Source organism: Vanellus vanellus, assembly GCF_965231255.1.
Source record: "Vanellus vanellus genome assembly, chromosome: 19".
NCBI lineage: Eukaryota > Metazoa > Chordata > Aves > Charadriiformes > Charadriidae > Vanellus > Vanellus vanellus.
The window spans coordinates 9,983,587-10,005,340 of record NC_138924.1 but is presented as its reverse complement, the minus strand read 5'-3'; the positions used below and the strand labels follow the sequence as shown (position 1 = coordinate 10,005,340).

The 21,754-nt window shown below is 58.1% G+C and overlaps 1 protein-coding gene across 2 annotated transcripts in view; it reads left to right on the top strand.

Annotated features, from left to right (window-relative positions):
* The window catches only part of BCAS3 (BCAS3 microtubule associated cell migration factor), a gene marked incomplete at its 3' end in the record, with an annotated part of 391,462 nt that overhangs the window by 367,497 nt on the left and 2,211 nt on the right, over window positions 1–21,754 (top strand). The window contains exon 24 of one of the 2 annotated variants that reach the window (XM_082493342.1): window positions 7,855–8,748. The exons of the other annotated variant lie outside the window; for it this stretch is intronic. Within the exon in view, the coding sequence (XP_082349468.1) occupies window positions 7,855–8,003 (149 nt within the window). Of the gene's footprint in view, window positions 1–7,854; window positions 8,749–21,754 lie in introns of those variants that run through there. 2 annotated transcript variants of the gene reach the window in all.

The window sequence follows — 21,754 nt, the reverse complement described above, 5'->3', positions numbered from 1 at the left end:
CAGGTCTCATCTCCGAGTGCATGGCATTAACGAACTCTATGTGGATTCAGCATTGGAGTTATTGTAAGGTAGTTTGACAGTAACTAATATTTTACATAGGCCACTGAATTCTGATTTCAGAGAAGCTGTTCGGGCAGCGTTTGCCGGTCTTTTTTACTTTGCAAATTTAATGTAGGTGCTTTTGTAGTGCCTCGACATCTTTCGGGTTGCAGCAGGACGAGAAGGTTGTAATCCGGGAATTGATTTTGAACGTTCCAATGCCGTAGTGTTACGTTTCCTCTTTTGAATAGAGTTTAAAATCTCTTTTCTTAAACTGCTGGTTTAAAAAAAGGAAAAAGAAACGTTTCTTAGGAGCAGGTCTATCACGGCCACCCAAAGCGTTGCAGGAAGTCAGTCCCCGGAGCGCGGGGGGAACTGGCACCAGTTAATGGCTTCTGCAGGAGCAGGGCGCGGGGCTTGGGGCAGAGAGCAGGTTTAATTGACTTCGGAGCATTATCATAATCATATGAACTTGTAAACATTATAGTAATATACAAAGCTGGGAACCGACTTTCTGTCTGCGCCCCCTTTGGAAAGGAGCAATGGAAAAATGCGTTTGCCCAGAAACTTCTTTTCAGCCATCTCAGATTGAAAGCAGCTCGGAAAATTAAGAGCTTTAATGCGTACTTGGTGCTTTTGTTTCGCTACGGTTTAATATTAACGATTTTTGCTTATCCAAATACCCAAAAGTGCAGGTTCCCCCGGGGGTGTGGTGCCCCCCCGGCCGCCAGCGGGTCCCTGCGCAGGGCTGGAGCCAACTCCGCAGGTCCTCCCCTCGGAGCAGCCGCCGAGGGTGGCGGAGATGGATTATAATTAGAGCTCCCTCGTTAGCATAATTGCATTTTGTCAAAAAAAAAAAAAAAAAAAAAAAAAAAAAACCAAAACGGAATACCCAAGAAAAACCTACAACTGCAGTAGCAGCAATGCCATTTCCAAGCCTTTGGGTTAGGGGCGGTACTTCTGCGTCCCGGTTCGGTTGACAACTTCACATCGGCTCTTGAGCCCTTTCCTGCCTCGGGCTGCGCCGTGCCCGTCCCAGGCAGCGGCACCGGCTCCCGTGGGGACCGGTTATGATGTGTTAGTAAATGTCCCTGCAGAAATAGAGCCAAAAGTGTCCGGCTGAGTTTGGGATGTTGTCTAAATACTGCGAGATGGAGAGCGTGCGTGTCGGCGGACGGGGGAGCGGCAGCCGCGCGTCGGGGGCCGGTGCGAGCTCCTCCATGGGAGCACGTCCCGCTCCCTTCGGCGGCAATCACTAAAATAAAAATGTTTAACTAATCCGTTCACTGGGGAGCGTTGGGTAAATTACAAACAGTTTAAGAGATCCTCAAGACTTCCATTGTGTTAATACAAATTGCCTTTTAGCGTTCGCTTTACATAGGATCCTTTTGAATGAGACTCCAGATGGCAGGAGCTACATAATTATTATTCATTACAGTTAATAAGTAACACTCGGAAGCCCCAGTCCGCTCTGCACGTCCCCCGTGATAGGCATCGGGCAAATATAAGGGTAAAAAAATAGTCCTTGCCGCGGAATATTTTAGGATTTCGGTTAAAGACAAGAAGGCGTGAAGGGCCCTTAGGTCCGCCTGCCCGGGAGCGCGGACCCGGCTGTCGCTCCGAGCGCTCTGGCTGCAGGGAGTCTTCTCGCTTCTCCTCCCAACAAAGGAAGCGATCTTCGATTTTAAAACGCAGCTCTGATTTGGGCCTTTCAGCTGTTCGCTCAAAAACTACTCCTGGCCACAGAGAGGTGGGCTTCGTGAGCAGCAGCACCGTGGTTCTCTGCCCCGCCGCTGGGAGATGCCCCTCTCGCGTCCCCGTCCCGGGAAGGGGCCGAGGAGGTTCCCGCGCTCGCAGCCCCCCGGGCGGGCGGCGGAGCCCGAAAAGTTCCCCGAAACAATTGCCGTGAATGACAGAAATGAAATCGAGGAGATTCAAGCCCTGCTGGCCATTACCCCACTTCCTGCATTCCTACTTGTTAATTGTCTAATTCCTAACGAGTCTTCAGGCGTCTGATGGACTTTCTGATGCGTGCTCACTCCGCCGCTTCCTTCCCTCCCCTCCCCGGCCTCATCCCTCGCCAGAGACCTCGTTCCTTTAAAAACGCCATCCTTAAAAATCAGAAATACTCAGCCCAGCAAAAGGAAAAGGGAACTTGACATTAGTTGAGCTTGAAAGGCTCGGTGCTGTGAAAAGTGACTGACGTGTGAAAAGAGGCTACAATTAGTTCTTTCCCCAAGCACTCTCCCATTCAGTCCAGGGTCACTCCTTCAGCGAGCTGCGGCTTTGAGGGTAATGTGTTGTGACAGTTTGAGATGATGAAGAATAATTCTTGTATTCAGAGTTGCTGCCGCTTCCCCGCTGCCCCGACACATCAGGCTGCTGTCATTGTATCATTTATCCCGGCCGCGGCTGCGCCGGGCGGTGCGGGAGCCTGGGCAGCCCTCCGTAGGTACGGGGAAAGGGTCAGCTCTTCCAGCAAACGATTCTGGAGGATATTTTGAACCTGCGCTTAACAGGGGAAAGCAAACAGAGAGAAAGGAAAAACCATTAGAAGAAGTAATGCACTGGAGATGAGATTTTTGAGTAGACGTAAAGGAGATGCCACGGCTTCAAGTGGACCGCTACAGAGAGAGCAGGAATAAGAAGGGCAGCATAATTTATGAGTGTTCCGGGCAAAAGAGGGCTATATAGATTTTCTTCAGGCATTGAATTAATGCGCCATGTAAAATGGTTTCACATTTAAGCTTGGCAGGGCTTTGTACCTTTCGAGATTTGATGGGGTCCTTCGACAGCTCCTGGAGCTTTCTGGAATTGAGGGCGCAGCCGCCTCGCTGGCCAGGGGACGGCACCGCTGCCCCGGGCCTGAGGACCCCACGCTCTCCCCACACCACCTCCTCCTCCTCCTCCTCCTCCTCTTCCTCCTCTCCACCTGGGCAGCCAGCTCGGGGACAGCGGAGGGTGGCTTGGGGCGGCAGAACAAGGGACAGGACCCTCAGGCTGCAGCGTGGTGTTTGGGAATATTAGCAGAAAGGAGCGTTTCGTGGGAGGTTTCGTTTTCCCTTCCTCACGCCGTGCGGCGGGAGGGCTGCGCCGGTGCCGGGCTGCGGGCAGACCCGCCGGGAGCGATGCCAGGCAGAGAGCAGCCAGCGCTTGCTCTGCAACACCTTCCGTGCCCCGGCGTTCCCCCAGCGGCGGCGGTGTTTCCGCGGGCGGGTGGCGGGGGGGGGGGCTGTGGGAGGGGGACGGCCACCCCCAGGGTGGGCTGGGGACCCCGGCCGGCCGCTCGCCGTGCCACCTTCCCTCCCTGCCCTCCGCGGCCGCTCCTCCCCACACCGGCAGCCGCGAGAGTTTTTACCGCTGCTGCCTTCACCCCGGCGCAAAGCGCGTGTGCCCTGAAAATCCCTGTTGTTCTGGGACCCTGGGTGATGCCAGCGGTGCCCATTACTGTTACTGTCAAAAGCACAGGCACGGCTCTTCCCGGCTCCCCTGAAGTGACTTTCTCCTCATGGCTTCAGCAGATGTTCCTGCTCCTTCGTCTTTTTTCCCGTCTTTTTTTTTTTTTTTTTTTTTTTTTTCTGTAGGGCAGGCAGGACTTTGTGAGTCGTTTCCTCCGGGGACATGGGCAGGTTTTAGTATTTACGTTTCCAGTATTAGCATTTATTTGTATTTGTGTTTGTTTTTCACGGGCTTTTGAAAGCCTCAGGGAGCCATTTATGGGGCCAAAATAATGCAAGTGCTGGTCTTCTCACAGTATTTCATTTCCTTGATGGTGGAAATGCTACGAGAAGAGCAGGTCTCATGTTATTTTGACCCCATAAATAGCTCCCAGAGGCCCCTTTCTTCCTTCTCCCACCCACTCCCCCCCCCCAAATCAAATATTTAGGTTTCTGCAAAGCCTGACTTCTCAACCCTGGTTATCTTGCTTCAGCAGAAGCAAATTGCAGTTATTACAAAATAGCCAGAGAGTCTATAAGGCCGAATGGGTTTTATATGATGCACAATTTGTTGGCTACTGTACAAGTTCATTAAAGTGTATCATAAGAGGTTGTTTTACTGGTACATTTAAGGAAGTTAATACATCTCGACAGTATATGCAAGGGGGAATGCAGATACAATAACCCTCAGACATGCTGGGGCCAAGTCCATTCCTGGCGTAACTCCACCAAAGTAAACGAAATCTCCCTCGTCAGGCAGCCGTGTCCTGCTCTGCCGGCGCGGGGCTGAGCCTTCATCCCGCGCGGCCGCCGCTGCTCCGGGCTCTCCTGCCGCTCGCCCCCATCTTTCCGCAGGGAGGGATCCTGGTTTTGCCTTGTATTTTGTGTTTTTCAGCGAGCGTGTTCCCAGCACAGAGGACGTCGGTGGTCTGACCGGTTATGTGACACATCTTATTTAGATCTGGGAAATATTTCACCCCCTTTCAGCGGTGCCGCAGGGCTCAGCTGCTCCGTCCCGGGGCAGTGGGAGGGCGGCGCTGCCTGTCTGTAGGGACCTGCCTCTTCTGATACCCAACAGCCCTGCTATGCCACGGCAGCTTCTTCCGAGCTTGTCAGGTCTATCCGGGCATCCGGTGTCTCAGAAATCTACCCCTGTTTTTTTTACTCCGTAACAGGAAAAGTGTCCCCACGTCATGGAGCCGTTTCTGGTCTTGTCTGATTTTTCCATGGGGATGGCATCGATGCTCCTGTGCGCATGCCTCTGCCGTGCCGTGGTCTGCTGGGAAGCCTGGGGGGAAGAATAATAGTTTGCATTGGACTTTTTTTATTTTTATTATTATTATTATTATTATTATTATCATCATCATCATCATCATCATCATCCTTTTTATTAATGAAAAAGCTGGGAAAAAAAATGGACTAATTTGAGGGAGTGTAGGGAAACGTGCTGACTGTGGTCCTAAAGGTCATGCGTGCAGCGCAGGTAGTCCCTGGTGACCGTGTAGTGTCTAATTGCCCATCTCGCCGGACCCGGCCGTGCACAAGAGCCGGGCTGGGCGAGGGCAAGAGCCCCATTTCCTGAGCGCAGCGGTGCTTTCTACAGCGGCGGTCGGGAGTTTTACAATGCTTTCTTAGGTATCAAAATACACTGCTCGTCTGCCTCGCTGTGTAATTAGTTCCAGAGCGAGCGGGGTTCGCAATGCGGGGCCGTTTGAGAGCGCCCGGACTCATTTGCCGCGGGGGAATGTGCGCGTTCACCATCTGCGGCGCTCGGGATGGCAGCTCGGATGCGGGAGCTCCCCCGTTTTTTAGCTTGACCCCCTCCGAACCCCGAGCGGGCCCTGTGGAGGATGGAGGGCTGGAAAACTTCCCCCTCCGGTTCCTCTTGAGCCTTTGCATCTCTTTTACCCTCTCTTTTGTCCCTCCTCGATGCTAACCGAAGGGGGTTACGTAGCTGACAGCAGCGAGGGGAGCGTGCGGCACAGCCGGGACGGGACCCCAGCCGGACCCTGCGCCCACCGCTCGGCCTCCCCGGTTTTTTATCCACGCTTTTTCCCTGGCTGGCATCAGTCTCTGCAGTGCCACCCCCTGGCAGTCCCCCGCAGAGGTGACAAGCGCCACCGCCACCGGCTGCAGAAATCCCCCAGCCCCCCGCGAAGCCGCCCTGCGAGCCCCCATTCCCCAAAAATCCCATCCCGGCAGGGCGTGCGGTCCCACGCGTGTCACCGAAGGACAGGCGGGACGCGGCGCGGCCGAGGAGAGGCGGGAGGTGGCGGGACGGCGCTTGGCCCCGCGGGGCAGATGCGGCCACGCAGGAGCCGCGGGGCTGCAGGGGAACAAACGCTCCCTCGCTTTCTTCCTCTCCCTTCTTTTGCTCCGGTTACGGAAAACACGACGTTTGCCTGAAAATCAAATTATCGCTTAAAAAGGGAGAGCGAGCGAAGTAGCCCCGCGAGGCGCTGGGCAGCCCCAAGGCGGTTTGGGGGAGCCCCAGCCTGCCCAGCGCGGGCGATGGCTGCCCAGCGCCCGACGGCTCTGACGTGGGACGTTTAACCGAAGCCAGCTGTGCGCGGAGAGAGATAAAAGCCCCAAATCAGACAGGATAAGCGCAGTATTAGTGTGGGATACGCCGCTCATTTCTGATTTAAATTGCTGTTTTTACTTCCTGAACTCATGGGAGAGTAAGGATGTGAGGCAAATGAAGAGGTTTAGACATGGACATTCCTTCACCAAATACTGGCAAGAAATCGTGATTAATACAGCTGAGGTCATTACCATCGCTGCTTGTAGGGTGACCGGTTTCCTGCAGGTTTGTTTTTCATGTATCCTGGGCGGATTATCTGCACGGCAAGTCACCTCCACGATCAAGGATTCAAGCCCCGAGCCCTCCTTTGCCAGGTGCGCGCCCGCCGTGCGGCCCCGCGGCGCCCCGGCAGCGAACGGGAGCTGTGCGGCGTCCGAGGATGCCGGGGCGGGGGTGCTTTTCGCTTCGGCGAAGAACTGGCTTTCTGCTTTCGCCGCGTGCTTTGCGTATAGATACGTCCTTATCTCGGAGCGCCATTGCGGCGAAAAAGGATTGTCGCGGTGTTTACAAAAGGTTAAACGTCCCGGCGTGAGGCGGCGGTGCGCGCAGACCAGAGGTGCAGTGATATTTGGCAGAGAGCAGAGCGGGCAGCGCTCCCCCAGCTCCTGCCTCTGCCGCTTTTTTCCGCCCCATCCAAGCCAAATTCCCACGGTAGGGATGGGGAAAGCTGCCCGTCCGCTCCGGGGGTTTGCCCCCCATGCCTTCCACGCGCGACACTGCAGCGTGCAAAAAAAAAAAAAAAAAGAGCGTTTTTCCTCTTTGCCCTTTGGCAGCGGAGGAATTTACCCCAAAGCTCCTATCCCCGTGCCGGCCCCTCCGGCGCAGGCTGCGCAGAAGCAGCCCACGGAAGCCACACTCGGGGCTGCGCGTTGCAACTCGCCAGAATATTTCGCGTAGCCTGTCACCGCGCCTCTGGGAGAGGATTCCTGCCGTGTACGTGGGGCTCTGCCTAATCTCACCGCTGCATGCCGGCGCTGAGTGCTGGCCGGGGCGCTGCTGCCCGGCGGCGCTGCTGCGCGCTGCCATTGAGTCAACTGTTGGGTTCAAGTGGCTCGCAGAGAGGCCACGGGTTAGAAACGATGCTCCGCACGCACAAAAATCCTCGTGTTTCGAGATTAGGGAGCAATAAAGGCCTTGGGAGGTCAGCGAGGGGAGACGTCTGGACGCGTGTGACCAGGAGAGGGGGGGAGAGCCGTGGTCAGGCCTGCTTTCCCTTTTGCTTCGAGGCACAGCTCAGGCATGTAGGAAAGGGGATATTTGCTCTTTGGCTCGAAAAAGCAGAGTTATTTATGTCTGTTTGTGCAGGATAGAGGGTTATGGAAAGTCCCTGGTGTTCCCAAGGTGGAGAATCACAGTGGTTACGCACCGTTGGTACACACCACCGGGAGCCGATGCTGCTGCCGCTCCCCCTTCCCCACCATCTCAGCAGCATCGCCGCAGAGGGAAGATGTTTTGTCATCTGCCACCGTACCCTTCACACCCCTCTCAGTTCAGCCATGAACACCCCCAGCGGTCTCCTCCCAGGAGAGGGGCCGCTCTGCCGGGCAGCACTAAACGTCTCCGTCCAGCTCCGCTTCGGCTCGGCTGAGCTGTGAGCCCGGCAGAGAAGTAGAACCAGGAGCCGGGACGCCTCCGGAGTGATTCATCAAATCACCCCGGAAAAGATGGATGATGAACAAATGCAGCGTTAGAGCAATGATACAATAAACAGATTTGTCATTAAAGCGGCCGTCTAGCGGCGCTCCGGGTTTCTCTGAACCGCTAACCAGGACCTGCTCTCTCTTCCCGTTGCAGAGCTTCAGCGAGAGGGAAGCATAGAGACGCTCAGTAACAGCTCCGGTTCCACCAGCGGCAGTATCCCACGCAACTTCGATGGCTACAGATCGCCCCTCCCGACTAACGAAAACCAGCCCCTCAGCCTTTTCCCCACGGGATTCCCTTAAATTAGCCAAACATCCAAGGAGAGCTCCAGACAGGGTAACGAGCCGCCTCTCCGCCTAAACAACCCCGTTGTGTCTGTCACCTGCCAGTTGGCCGCTGCGCTGGATGGTTCTCGTTACCCTGACAAATATTGACGACTCTTAAACCTTCCTGAAACATCACAAAATCTTGACTTTTGTGTTCCTGTGCAATATGAAGGGACTCCGTCTTCAATCCCGATAGCTCTGCGGCTTCTTTTTTCGCTGTGTTCAGGAAGAGCTTGGTTGAGGAGAAATATTTCTAAGCCATTTTCGGTCAAGCACATGGTTTCACAACCGTTCTCTGCTTTTTCATGTAGAGAGGTGAAAGGGATTCTCCGTCACTCCGAGGAGCTCTCGCCGATCGCAAAAGTGCCGAGCGTTAACAAATGAACTGGAGAGAGTGGAAACTGGAGGACTTTCTGTGGACAGGGTTGATAATGTTATTCCTTCCTTGTTGCATCTCCTTGCTGCCCTCCTTCCCCACTGATACTCATCAATGCCAGGAGTATTACAAATGGAAATGTTTCTTTTTGTTCTTTGGAAGAATTCTCTCTATTGCTCCTGTTTTCTTCTAGTCATGTATTTTAGAAACGTACTTAATTGACTAACTGCGGTCTCAAATTTCTCATATTTGGTTATAAAACTTGTTCATTGGAACTCAGATATCTGTCCAGAAATGCATGTGTCATTGAATAAATCTAAGTTAAACAAGAAACTGCTTAAATGGCAATGTTCGTGGGGTGTTACTGGGCTGGCTGTGGGCTTCGTCTGTCTTCCTGGACCAGACTTACGCGCACGTTTACTAACTTGAGGGCTTTAATTAAAGCCATCAGTGGGTGTTATGCAGCCAGTATAGCTTGGTCTTGCATCCCTGCTTTCTCATCCCCGTGTGCGAGGGCAGGATTTTCAACACTGAGAGACTCAGCCGCTGTTCCTTGCACCCGCTTGGCCCCTCTGAAGGTCAACCCCCGTCTCGCTGGGGTGTCTGGCCCCACCTCCCGCTCCTTGCCTGGGTCGGGGCCCCGCTTCTTCATCCCACCGACTTCGGTGGGAGAAGGACCGGGCGTGCTGGAAGCAGAGACACCCACCTACATCTGTCGTGTTACGGCATCACGTATAAGAGGCTTTGCAGAACCCCTAGAGCTGCCTGAGCCTACGTACCCCACCGATCCCGCACAGTCACAACGAGCACCGCGTACCTCTGCTGATAAACCGGGCACGGGCTCACACCTGGTAACCACATAAACCCCTCTATCTCAGCCAACTGGCGTCGAGAAGCAGAGGGTGAGATGGGACCGTCGGCTTATGAAATTGCCTTCCCACTACTTGTTTTTAACAGAAGCCGGTTTGAGTCATGGCAATGAGAGGAAACTATCGAAACCCACAAATCTTTTCGCGCTCTTACAGCTTAAGCCAGCCCCGCTGAGGGCTGCAGAACCAGCCGCCCTTTTCCTACTCCAGCCCCAAATACCAAGTTCAGTCTTGGGCTTGACTTTTTTTTTTATTTTTATTTTTATTTTAACTGTAACGCTGCGACTCAGATCTCAGAAGCTGCTCTTTATTTTGCTTTTGTCTCTCTTCAGGCTTGGAAACCACTAATAAAAACTGAGAGTCTGCAGCAATAATTTCAGTTTCTTGCTTGGTTTTCAGTCGGTCTTTTCTCAAGCAAAAAAAAAAAAAAAAAAAGCTTCCTTGGGATGAAATCAGAGGAGAATTCGCTCGTAAGTAAGCACTCGCAGCTCCGGCCCGCTGGCTATATCTGCCGTAATGCTATGTTTCTTTTATGTCCGTAAAATAATGGCTTGAAGTAAGGGGCTGAGGGAAGGGCTGGCACTGCCGACAAACGGGACCGCAGGGTCAAGTCAGTCCACACCAGTCAGGATTTTTAACACAGTTCAAGCCAAGGTCAGCTCCAAAAGTTCAAACAAAATCCAGATTAACACGTACAGAAGGGATTGTGTTGTCACCGTGCTGCTTGTGTTTCCTTTCAGGCTTTCCAAAGAGCGGCGGCCGTAAGGGACAGAGTTCCCGCAAAGGCAGGCGACCGCTCTGCTCCCTCCTGCCCCGCTCGGCTCGGCTGCTGCTCCCTCCCGAGCGCCCAGAGCAGGATAGCGCAGAGTGGTGTCATTGGAAATGTATTTGTTGTTGGCAGGCATTAAATCACTTTTTATAAGTGCTGCAATACGGCCATGTGGAAATTCCCAGTCTGCAAGAAGCTCCTTTGAATCAGGATGTTTTGTTTAAAGTTGGAGGGGGGGAACCTGCAAACTGGGGCCGTACCAAAATATTTTCAGTCTGGTTCATTGAAAAGAATGTCCTAAATTCCCCGCTGTTGATAGCCCCGTAGCCAAACTGTTAAGAAAGCCTGGAGCTTAAAAAGTAAATAAATAAATAAATAAAAATAAAAAAGCACTTGCTCTGAGGTGGCTAATTTAACTTTAATTTGATACTTTCGCAGATGACCTCGCAGAATAACCACTGAGTTCCAGCTCTGCAGTGAGCCGGCGAAAGCCGAGCGTGTTGCAACCGTAACTCCGTAGGGTCTGACTCAACGTGTCCCCGCGGCGCGCGCGCGCTACGCGCCTGCTCCCACCGACGGCCCCCGCCTTTAGCGTACACACGAAAACCCCCCGTCTCGACTGGGTGCCACGCGCCTTCCTGCAACAGCGCCTTTCCTCCACCTTACCCTCAGCGGCGATATTCTCCCCAGGCACCAGGAGAGAATACTGCCGCTCACCGATGGTGCCTCGGAGCTGCTCCTGAGGGAGCTTTGCCTTTAATGCAACCAGGTTTTCAATCTAGGGACCCGACCCACCCTCCCCTCCAAGCAAAACCAGGCAGAGGCTCGCCGTCTTCGCGGAATTTCGGGCGAGCGTCTCCGGTTGTCGCGGAAATAATCCAGGTGAGTTTCTGAAACGGCGGATTTTCAGGCGCAGTGGCTAGCGGGCGGTCGCAGGCAGCCCGGCAAGAATGTTGTGCCGTGATATAAACCACTGGCTCGAAAAGAGCCCAAAAGACATGCTGGACTCGCAGGTTTTCAAACTGTTTCCAGTAGTAGTAAGCAGCGGCCTCCCGCTGAGTTCAAAAGGCAAAACGTCTCATTTAAAGCGGGGCGGACTGTATATCACTCCCTGCATAAAGTGGAGCTCTTCTATTAAAAGTTGAGTTCAGATTTCATGAATTAACGTGAAATACAGCTTTCTTATCCTCCCCTGGTTTCTGTAATAAACACACGCATGTAGCGTGCTTAAATCACGGGAGGGGAACGCTCTGCTGTTTGAAAAGAAGTGGAAAGCCAAAGGTTCTCCAAACGTGCCAGCTCGAAGCTCAAATGCAATCGAATCTCGGAGCCAGACCAGGGCCCGGGCGTTACCAGCGGGGCTGGTGTTTGCCGGCGCTTTGCAGAGCACGCGGGGCTCGGGCGCCGTCTGCCCTGCCGGCGGAGCTCTGCCCCGAAGAGCCCTGATGGAAGGGGATGCTCTGCCCACGCAAAGCCCCCAAACCCCCTCCCGCTGCCCCTCGCTGCCAGCTTCTGGTTGCGCTGCCCCAAACGGCGTTAACCAGCCCGAGAACGAAGTTTGCCGGCGATGAGGCTGGCAGAAGGCAGGCCAGCGAGGGCAACCGACCGAGGGCAAAGTATTGCCAAGATCTCCCTCCTCCCTCCTCAACCAGAGAGCCGGGAGGAGGTTTTTGCTGCAAAGTGCAGCCGCGAAATCCCTGAACGCCGCTCCCCCTCCTCTCCGCCCCCTCCCAGCACGGGGGTGAACGTGTCGTGCTTTCACTGGGGCTTCCCCAGTAACTTTTTGAGGCTCCGAACTGCATCCGCGCCGCGTCTCCGCGTTTATTTTCTCACTTCTCTGCTCTGGCTTGTTGCTGTGCAGGGTAGGAAAGTTTGCGCCATTTCCTGTTGTCTTTCCCTTATGCTCCTGAGATATTGTAAAAATGTTCGGTATCCTCCAGTAGGTTGTAATCACTTCACCCTAATGTTTCGCAGCTGCTAAGTGTAACTTTAAACCCAACCATTTGAGTGCTTACAATTAGTGAGTCAATGGAGCTGAGATCAGGTCTTTGTGATTGCAAAAAGAGAAACTTAAATATTTTTTTTTTCCTTTTCCTGAGTTTTAATTGGATAAAACGGGAACAAAAGTTGTGGAGATGAGGGGGTTTTTAATGCAATAAATGATTAGTGGTTTATGTGCTAGGAAAAAATAATTGAATCCACTGCTGGGCCTGTTTCACAGATGGAAAAGGCACCGGGACAAGCATGTGTCTGCGGCGGCAGCGCCTCTGTCCTGGTAACTGCACGAATCCCTCTCGGAGCTCCCCACTCTCCCTTTGTAGGAGCGGAGCGGGTGAGAAGAGAATTAGCCGGAGACGAGAGGCTTCAGCTGTGTCCCTCTCCCATCCTGCCCGGGAGCTGCGGCACAGCCGGGATCCATGGCACGGCCGGGAGCCACAGCACAGCCGGGAGCCGCGGCGCTGCCCACCGTGCCGTCCCCCCGCTCCCGCTCTGCTAGAAAAACCCTTTGGCTGCCGCAGCGCTGGCTGGGGTCTCACCCTCGGGTTTTGCCTCCCGTAGGCAGAAGGCATTAGGAGATGAAGGTGCTGCGTTCCCGCGGCGCTGCCGGCGCTGGGACGTGGGGGGGACGTCTGCGCGGCTCGGCCAGAAAAAGCCGTGAACTGGGCAAAATGGCACGCGGCTGGCGAGTCCGGCTGCGGGGGCAAATGAGGCAGCTGAAGATGAAGGTTGGGCAGACGCCTGCGGAGGGGAGGGCTGCCCGGCTCCCTGCGGCGCAGGGCCCGGCCGTGCCGGCGGAGGTAGCGGCCACGTCCCCAGGGGGCTTCGCGGCCCCAGCGAGGGGCAATGCAGCCGGCGCGTGTGCGGGGACACGCGGGGTCTCTGCTTGACGGAGGGGAGTTACGCAAAGCTGTTTGTAAACATGTTCTAAGGCTTTCATAAAACAGCACAGGGGGCATTTAATCCCAGGCTGTTCCTGAACGTTAATTGAATACAAGCGCAAACTGGGGCTCGCACTGAAGAGTCCGCCCGACCCAACAGGGTAAAACCTTCGGCTGATGTTACTGGGCCTGTTCCCGCTCAGCGCTCCCGCCTCCTGCAGGGGTTGGGAGCACCAGAAAATGCCTTTGCCTGGATGAAAGCAAAGGGCAGGTCATAGCGGGGACACAAGTCACCGACTCTGGAGCTGGACCACGGAGACAGCAGGATCGGTGCCTTCCCCGTCCCGCGCGATGCCCGGCTGCACCCTCGTGCCTCCAACACCATCCCTGAGCGGGGTCAGCGCTGGAGCTGGTGTTTCCCACCGGGGGGTATGGCCTGTGGGATGTGCCAGGTGTCCCCCCAGCCTTTGGGACACACGGCCGTTCCTGGCTGTGCCTGGGCATGGATATTGTCCCATCAATTGCCACCCTGTCCCTTGCTGGGCTCGGATGTCATTTGAAGCTGTGCATCTGTCGGTGAGTTCCCAGGCTGAATTTTTGCCTTTGTTGGGAATTTCTGCTGCAGTAATTACACCAAAACACTGATGGCCCCGGCCAGGTTGCAGGCACGGGTGCCATCCGAGCGGGCCAAGGGAAGCTGCCTACGTATGGCCCGTGCGTGCCATGGACCGGGACAGTTCCTCCGGCTGCAGAGCTGCCTGCTCTGCCTGGCACTGGGCAGCGTCCTGTGCCATGAGCCCAGTCCTGCAGGGCTATTGCTGGGAACAAGAGATGCTCAGCAATTCCCGGCGTGCGCTCAGCGTCTTGCAGGATCCGGCTCTCTTGAAGGTGGCAGCTCTATCCCCAACGGGTTCGCCTCCTGGCAGCTCTGGCTGGGACTACCGCAGGAGGGTGACCACTGGCCCCTCTGGGTGGTCACCATGGAGGGCAGGGTCAGGGACTCGCAGCCTTCCCTGTCCCCTCTGCCTCCTTCTTCCCATCCCATTGGGTTTCACCGCATCCCTGGGGATGGGCACGGCGCAGCAGGGATGCATCTCCCTGGCAGCCCTCCCTCCACGGGAAGCGCTCCTGCCACCTGACCATAAATACTAATTAATAGCAAAGCCCTGGTCTAGATCAAGGAGGAGGCTCTGAATTTTCTTGGGAACTTCGCTGTCTGAAAGGTATCTTAAATATTCTCTAGCACTCAGCCTATCAGTAGGTCAATTATACGGTGAGCAGTCATACGAAGTTAATTTCTAATTTAATACAATGTTAAAAGGTTGTCAGGTTAAAATCTAATCTATAAACAAGACATGAAACGTCTCTTTAAAACGAGTGTCATGAACCGGTCCTGGCTCAAACCACAGACTGCTGCTTCTTTTATAGGATGTAATTACTTCCCAGCGAGTATTTACAATATTATTATAGGACAGTAATAAAAGGCCGGTGCCAGCTGTGCCCGCGGGGCGGCCCGGTGCCAGCTGGGCACTAATCCCGCTCCCACCCCGGCCCCTTCTCTGGGGAGGTGAGAAGTGCCGGCACCGGGTGCTCCGCTCCCATTCCGTGCCGTGGGAAGCGGGATGGCGGAAGAACCGATCGTGTTTTCACTTAAATACACCTCCGGGTCAGGGGAACGGGGACCCCCCCGTTGTGTTTTGGAGGGAGCACAGGTGTCTCTGCATCCCCCCCGGTGAGGAGGGCACCACGGCGCTTCACCGGCCCCTGCGATGCGCCGTTCCTGACAGTCCTGGGGGGAAACGCCGGGTGAGCGTGTTCGTTTTTGGACGAGCTGGGCAAAGGACTTTGGCAAGGTTTTGCTGAGGGCTGAAGGTTGTGAGCCGCGTTCTGACTAGCGGCTTCATTCAAGCAGAAAAACCAGAGGCAGCATCTGCAGCCCGGGGCGAAGAGCCGGCCCCGTGCCCCCACCTCGCACCCTCTCCCCCAGCTCCCGCCGCGGGAGGGATGGGCAGGATGCGGGCATGGGGGACCGGGCACATTCCGCTGCCTCTCCTCCCACCCGAGAGGTGGCCGCGTCGGGGCCACCTCTCGAGGTACATTGTATTTTGTTCCTTTTGCTGTCGAAAGGGGAAAGTCCAGCCGTCATGTGGGAGGGATGCCATCGTCCCACCCGGCTGGTTGGCCGGACCACGAGACTCCTGCTCCTGGTAGTTCACAGTGTCTGTGGGATCTGGGCAGGATCAGGGCTGCCCTTGCCAGGCTCAACCGAAAAACACCGTAGGTCATACGATTGGCTTTGAAATCTTGTGGGTTTATTTTCCAGGAGGAATCTCACTGGATCCAAAGGTTTGGATCAGATGTGGTCATGTCTGAGCTCTCCTCTACAGCGATGAAGCCCTGCGAGGTGGGGTTTTGCTAAAGAAAACCAAGATTTTGATGGGAGCAGGTGACCCGCACAGCGAGGGCTGCAGGGAAACGCGGGGTAATGTAATACCGGTGCTAAAACGGAGTGAGGTGATGCGCTGCTCTGACCCAGCCCATGAAGCCACAAGGGATGCGTGGGCTCTTTGCTGCGGCCCCTCCGCTGGCCCGGACTCCTTCCCTTCCCTGGCTTTTCTGGTAAATTCTGCTGCTCTTTGTAATTGAGAAAAGCTGCTGCTGAACATCTGCGCAGGCACTGTCCGCTCCGAGCTGGCTGCCGGAGTTGTTAGTGCTTGCGCTGCCGGTGCTTTGATGTACGCGTGATTCACGGGCTTGGCCGGGGCCGCCCCACAGATGCTGCCTCTGGGTGGTGCGGTGGGTCCCGCGCCGGCACGCTGCGAGGTGGGACGGCACCCGCCGCATCTGTGCAAACAGCAGCCCCCGGCAGCCCCCGCTTGAAACACCCCGTGCCTCCTCGCCAGGGCTCCGGAGGTGACCTCTCCTGCTTCCATCTGCAGAGGAAGGTACCCGGAGGTATCCGGGGAGGTCGGCTCAGGTGCTTCCCTCCATCCCACCAGCACACGAAGGGCAGCAGGACGGTGATGCCCAGGCACCGGCCAGCGCGGCAGAGCCCCACCTCGCCGGTGCGAAAGAGAAGTGTCCGAGCGGGGGGAGCAGAAGAGCCCTGGGCTTGGGGCTGGTGGCACCAGGCCGGCAGAGCCGCAGCGCCGGGGCTTTGCTCTGCAGGCACCATGCGGCCCGGGGAGCGCAATCTGTGGCCTTAATCCCGCCGTGTCCTGCGCGCACTCAAATCCCCTTCACTTCAATGAGCGCTTGTAGTGTCAGGCCTGCGCCGGGCGAGACGGCGCGCGGGGACGGCGGGGAGGATTTGCTCAAGAGGCACTGTTTTTAAGGTGAGATTTGAAGGATGGAAGACAGATGGCAACTGGAGAGGACAAACGGATCAAGTGAAGGGTTTGTTTTCAGCATGGAGGGGAAAACACAGGAGGGAATTACTGCTGGCTACAAAATGGGGGCTATTAATACCTGCAGCATCTCGAGCTTTGCACTTAGCCCGGCGAGCCGGGATCCTCACGGGGCGCCCAAGGCGGGGGCAGACACCGGCCCCTTCGCCATGCGGGAGTGTGGTTTTTTCTGCTGAGATGAATTGATCCCAGCGTAGGGCTGAGTGTACCCAGACAAAGCCGGGAGAGGGGTTATTAGCCGGCCGGCGGCCCTGCCATTGTCCCCACTATCTTTTCTTCCCTTTCAGCCTCCCTCCCCGTGGCCCAGGTCTCAAAGCCCATGTGTCAAGAGATTAGTGACCTGCGCGAAGGGCAATTGCTTGCTTTGTGCCGGCAGCCCGGCGTCGGGGCCGTTATTTACTTGTTATTCGGTGCTGTCTCCGTTGAGGTATCCATGGAAAATGCGCCTGGAGAGCAATCTGCCGGCGCGGCAGAGCCCAGCTTCTCTGCGAGGAACTGGGAGAAGAGGCACTTCAGGGCGGCAGGTTTCGGCGCGCTTGCTGCGTGCCCGTACCGAGACCCCCAAATCCCCTGGGGCTGTCGGTGCAAGATCCCTGCGCCTACAGGGAAGCGAGGAAAAGGCTGAGCAGTGAGAAAATAAAACACGGTGCAGAGGTGCCCGGGTACCTCGTCGGGCGTGATGCTGGAGCCAGGGGCATGACAGGGCATCGCCCCATGGCAGTTTGAATTTGCAGGCTTGTTTTAAAAAATAAAAGATGGGAAGAGTCTGTCCTGTCTGCAGAGCCCTGCTCCACCTTTCTGCGTCTCTGGCAGAGAGCAGCTCCGAGGAGCACTGGGCTTTTGAGGAAATGTGAAAAAAACTGATGAGAGTTGGCCCTTCCGTACAGTGCTGGGTCTACGTCAAATTTGTTCGTGATGAAACACCTGCGAAATGGACAGGTGCAATAAGAAAGCATATTTCAGCCTATGATTTATTCTGGCTGTTTTTATTTTCTCAGCACCGAAATGCACTCACTCTCCTGTAAACATGAGATGGCGATTTTCTCCAATCCTAAAAGTCAAACCTAGACCAAACCACAACTCACGTGACATGGGAACAGCGGCGTCAGATCCTGCTTTAGATTCGGTTTCAAACACGTTCCCGGACCCCGTCTGAAGCAGACAGGCTGAGGTGTGAGCCCTGACCAGCTCTGCGCACCCGGGGGGCCTTTCACTCGCCCCTTCTTGACGCTGCAGCTTCTGCCAAACTCCTGGCCCCAAAACAGAGAGAAAGGGGGTTCTGGAAGCGCAGGGCCCCTGCCCTGCTGAGGGGACCGGGCTGGGTGACCCCCATGGGGCTGGGGGCTGCCATGCACATTCCCCCTTCCAGGCGCAACCGGGGATATCGCACCCACCAGGCACAGTTTAAAACTAAAAGGAAGAAGGGAGGGAAACTGGGGAGGGGGGCAGGAGCCAGCCTGGGACTCCCCCTTCCCTCGGGGTCTCCTTCGGGGTTTTGCTGCCCGGGCACACCCGGGGTCCCCGCCTGGAGGGGGATTTTTCTGGGGGACAGCAGCCCTGGCCGCCCCCGCGGAGGTTGTACCGGGCGCGGAGACCGCGCCCCCCCCCGTGATTTTTTTCCTTTGGCCAAAGCGCTGTGGCCGCCCCGGGCCCCAGAACCGGCGTTTCTGCTGGTTTTCACCCCGTTTCTCCGGAGCGGGGGGCTGCCGGGGGTCGGGCCGGCCCCGTCCCGGCCGCTCCGAGCACGGGACAATCCCAAATCCTCACTTTTAATCCCGCAGAGGAAGCGGCCGGGGGCTCTAAGAGCATTATTTTATCTAATAACGCCGTTTGCTAAACTCTTTTATTTAAGAGACGAACCGGCCGCGAAGCGCAGCCGTGGCTCTCCCGCTCTCCCCACCCGGGACCGAACAAGGGGGGAAAATGGGACCCCAATTACCGACAAACGCCGATACGGCCCCCGAGGTCGGGGGTGGGGGCGAGGGGCCCGGGGGAGGACCGACACCCACCGCCGGGGGCCCGGCGTGGGGAGCCCCGACGGAGCGGGGGGGGGAGGGTGTCTGCGGCTCCGTTTCCCCGCGGGAGCCGAGGCGCGGTCACGCGTGGAGGGGGGGGGGGGGGGGGAGGGGGGGTGCTCGCCCCCGGCCCCATCCCATGACGGCGATGAGGCGGCGGTAATGCCATTAGCCCGGGGATTACTCGCCCGCGCCGGGATGTGACACACTTTCTCAAATGGAAGTTTTTTTAAACAGAGGGATTTGCATGATCCCCCCCCCCTTCTCTCCCCCCCCCCCCCCCAAACTCCATCCTCGTCCCCGCCCGCCCCCCGCGGTGCCAGCTCGGGTTTCAGGCCGCGGTCCCCCCCGCGCTGGCACGGCCCCGGTCGGGGCTCCCGTCTCCTTTTAAGGCAGCGGACTCGGTGCGTTATAGAGGCTCCGGGCCCCGACGTGGGGAACCGGGCAGTCCCGGGGGTGCGGGGCCGGGAGGGGCCGGGGGGGCGGGGGTGTGTCATTCCGCCCCCGCGCAGGGAGGGCGCTCCGTAATTACAACAAAAAATAACAATTAAAAACTCAATCAAGCGGCGGGGCTGAGCGGGGTCCCGCATCAAAGCGGCGCGGAGGTAACGAGGGCGGCGTGCGGGAGGGGCGCGGAAGATGCGCCCCCCGCCCTCCCCGCCCAGCGCGGGGCGCGCAGGGGCCGCCCGGCCGAGCCGGGGTCATTCGCCGCCCGCCCTGACAAACAGGCTGGAAAATGTGTTTATAAATTGTTCAAACTCTGGATAAACTTCAGCGGCGTTTGTGTCTGCGTCTCCCCGCCTGTTGTTATTTTCCAGAAATCTGGATTACTGGAAATATTTTCTTTAAAGCTGGAGAGAAATCTAAACAGTCTGAGGGCAGGGGGAGATCGGGGGGGGGGGGGGGCGGTCCGGGGGCTGCCGCGCTGGCGGGGCTCCTCGGGTTTCCCCTTACCGGGCCGCGCACGGACGGGGCGCGCAGCTCCGCGGCCGCGCAGCGGGAGGAGGGAGGACAGCGGCGCCGGGGCTGGTGTCGGGTCGAGCATCTCTCTCCGTCGCTGTCGATAAAAGTGCATCGGGCCGGTCCCGGTGCCCGGTACATCCCGGGCAGCTGCCGCCGCGCAGCGCGGCCCCTCCCCGTCCCCCTCGACGGGCACCGGGACGGGGGAGGGGGGGGGGGGGGGAGCAAAGAGGGGGAGGCGTTTTCCCGGGATCTCCCGGGGGTAAGGGGGATTCCCATCCCGCCGAGGGGTGAGAGCGGAGATGCGGCGCCCCGGGGAAGGGAGGCGGAGGAGAGCTGTCCCGGCCGCTGGGGGCTGAGAGCAAACGAGGGCAGGTTTCCTTAGACGGGGGGTTATTTTCCTTTCCAGGTGGAGGGGGAGAAGCGGAGCCGGGGAAGCTGTCGGGGCTGCGGGGCCGCCCCCCGCCCCCTCCCCTTCTGCCCCACGGCTCAGCTGAGGTGGAGGGGGCCGAGCCGGGCCGAGGGGGGGCACCTCGGGCCTGGAGGGGACCGCCGAGTCCCGCGGGGAGCCGACACCCGTCGGGCCTCTCCTGCGGGTGCCGAAGGGCTCCTGCCGGGGCCGGGGCCGGGGCGGCGGGAGCTCCCCCACCCCGCACCTGCGGGTTCGGTCCAGACTGCGCGGCCGGAGGTGACAGACGTCCCCGGGGCTGTCTGTCCCGGAGTAGGAGCGTGGAGCCCAGCCGGGCCGCACCGTCCCCCTCTCTCCACGACACGTCCCTTTCCCAACCCCGCTTCTGTCCGTCCGTCCCCCCCCGCCAGCTCGGGAAGGTACGAGCGGTCTCTCCTGCCCGGCCCCGCCGGGCCGCCCTCCCCAAGCGCCGGGGGGGAGTCCCTTTGCTGTGGCATCAGGGTCGGGAAGGGGGGGCCCGACGGCTCTCCTTCAGCACAGGGAAAATCCTTTTCGCCTGGAGCCGGAGCGCCCGCGGGCGGTGCGCCCCGCGCAGCCCCGTCGGGGGGGAGCGCTCCCCGGGGCGCGGGGCCGCCGCAGGCCGGTGGAGCGGGGAGGAGGGGAAGGCGGAGGCCCGGCTGCTTGTGAGAATTGTTATTTTTCATCAATCACCCGCAATTTGTGTAAGTGCCCCGGACAGGACACCAGCCGTCCTGCTGGCTGGGGTCACGGAGACAACACAGCGATGGAGAAGAGCAAATTGCATTTGCTCACCAGCTCACAGATCCAAATTACGGCCCTCGCATGGCGCGGGGAAGGGAGCGAAAGGTCCATGTGACATGAGGGAAATATGAAGGACTTTGACAGGTCTTAAACGGCCTGGCGCCAAGGCCTAAGTCTACCGGCTAAAAATAGAAAAGGGATGATGAGTGGAGATGGGCAGAGATGAAAGGAGAAGAGCGAGCGGGGCCGCGCTGCGGGGCGGGTGGGGCGCGGGGGCGGCCGGGCCGGACCGGTTCCCCCGACGTGGCCCGGGACGGATCCCCCGCCGCCGCCCTAGCCCGGGGACCGCTCGCCGGAGGAACGCCGGGCCCGTAGGCGGCCAGGGCGGCTTCCCGGGAGCCGGGCACGGTGGCCCCGAGCGCTGCTGTGCCTTGGAGCGGGCGGGGAATCCCTCCCTGGGAAGGGGACGGTGCGGGGACACCTCTCGTCCCCGACCCACAGGGCAGGGCTGGCATCGGGGAGGGAGGAAAACCTCATCTCTCCCTGCCCACGGGTCACGGACGGGTCGACGCCGGGTTTCGTCGGCCCGCGGGCATGAGGGGCCCGCCCCGTCCATGGGCGCAGGCTCCCGGGTCGGCTCCGCGCCCGTCGGGCCGGGGGGGCCGCGGTCGGACCTGCGCCGGGTAGTGGGTGCCCCGGTCCCCGTTAGCCCCCCACCCCAGGCAGTCCCATCGGCGGGCGCCGCTACAGAAGGTCGGGGAGACGAGGCTGCTCCGGATCGGTTTTATTCTGCAGGCGGGGCGTTTGCGACGTTACAGCGGTGCGGGGCGAGGGGGGCGGCTGCGGCCGGGGGTCCCGAGCCCTGGGCCGGCGGAGAGGTGACCTTTCCTGGCGGGGACCCGGCTGCCTCCAGGCCCCGACGGGCCGAGCCCCGCGTCTCCCTGCGGAGCGGCGGGCGAGATGTGTGCGGAAGAGCCGCCCCCGGCGTGGGGCGATGCCGCCCCGGGGCAACGAGAGGCTCCGGGTTTGCTTTGTGAGGGGCAATTTAAAAAAATAAATAAATAAACAAAAAAGAAGATACAAGCAAGCCCCATTTTTGCCAAAGCTGCCATCAGCAGTTTTCCGCGGTGGCGAGGAAGCAAAGTCCAAATCGGGTCTAAATTTCAGTCCCCGCTCCCCGTTCAATGGTCAGAGGGACACCCCCCACCCCCCTCGGCCCCGCCGCTCGGGGCAGCCCCAGGGGGACGCGCTGTGCCCGCCCCGTCGGGGGGGGGGGGGGGC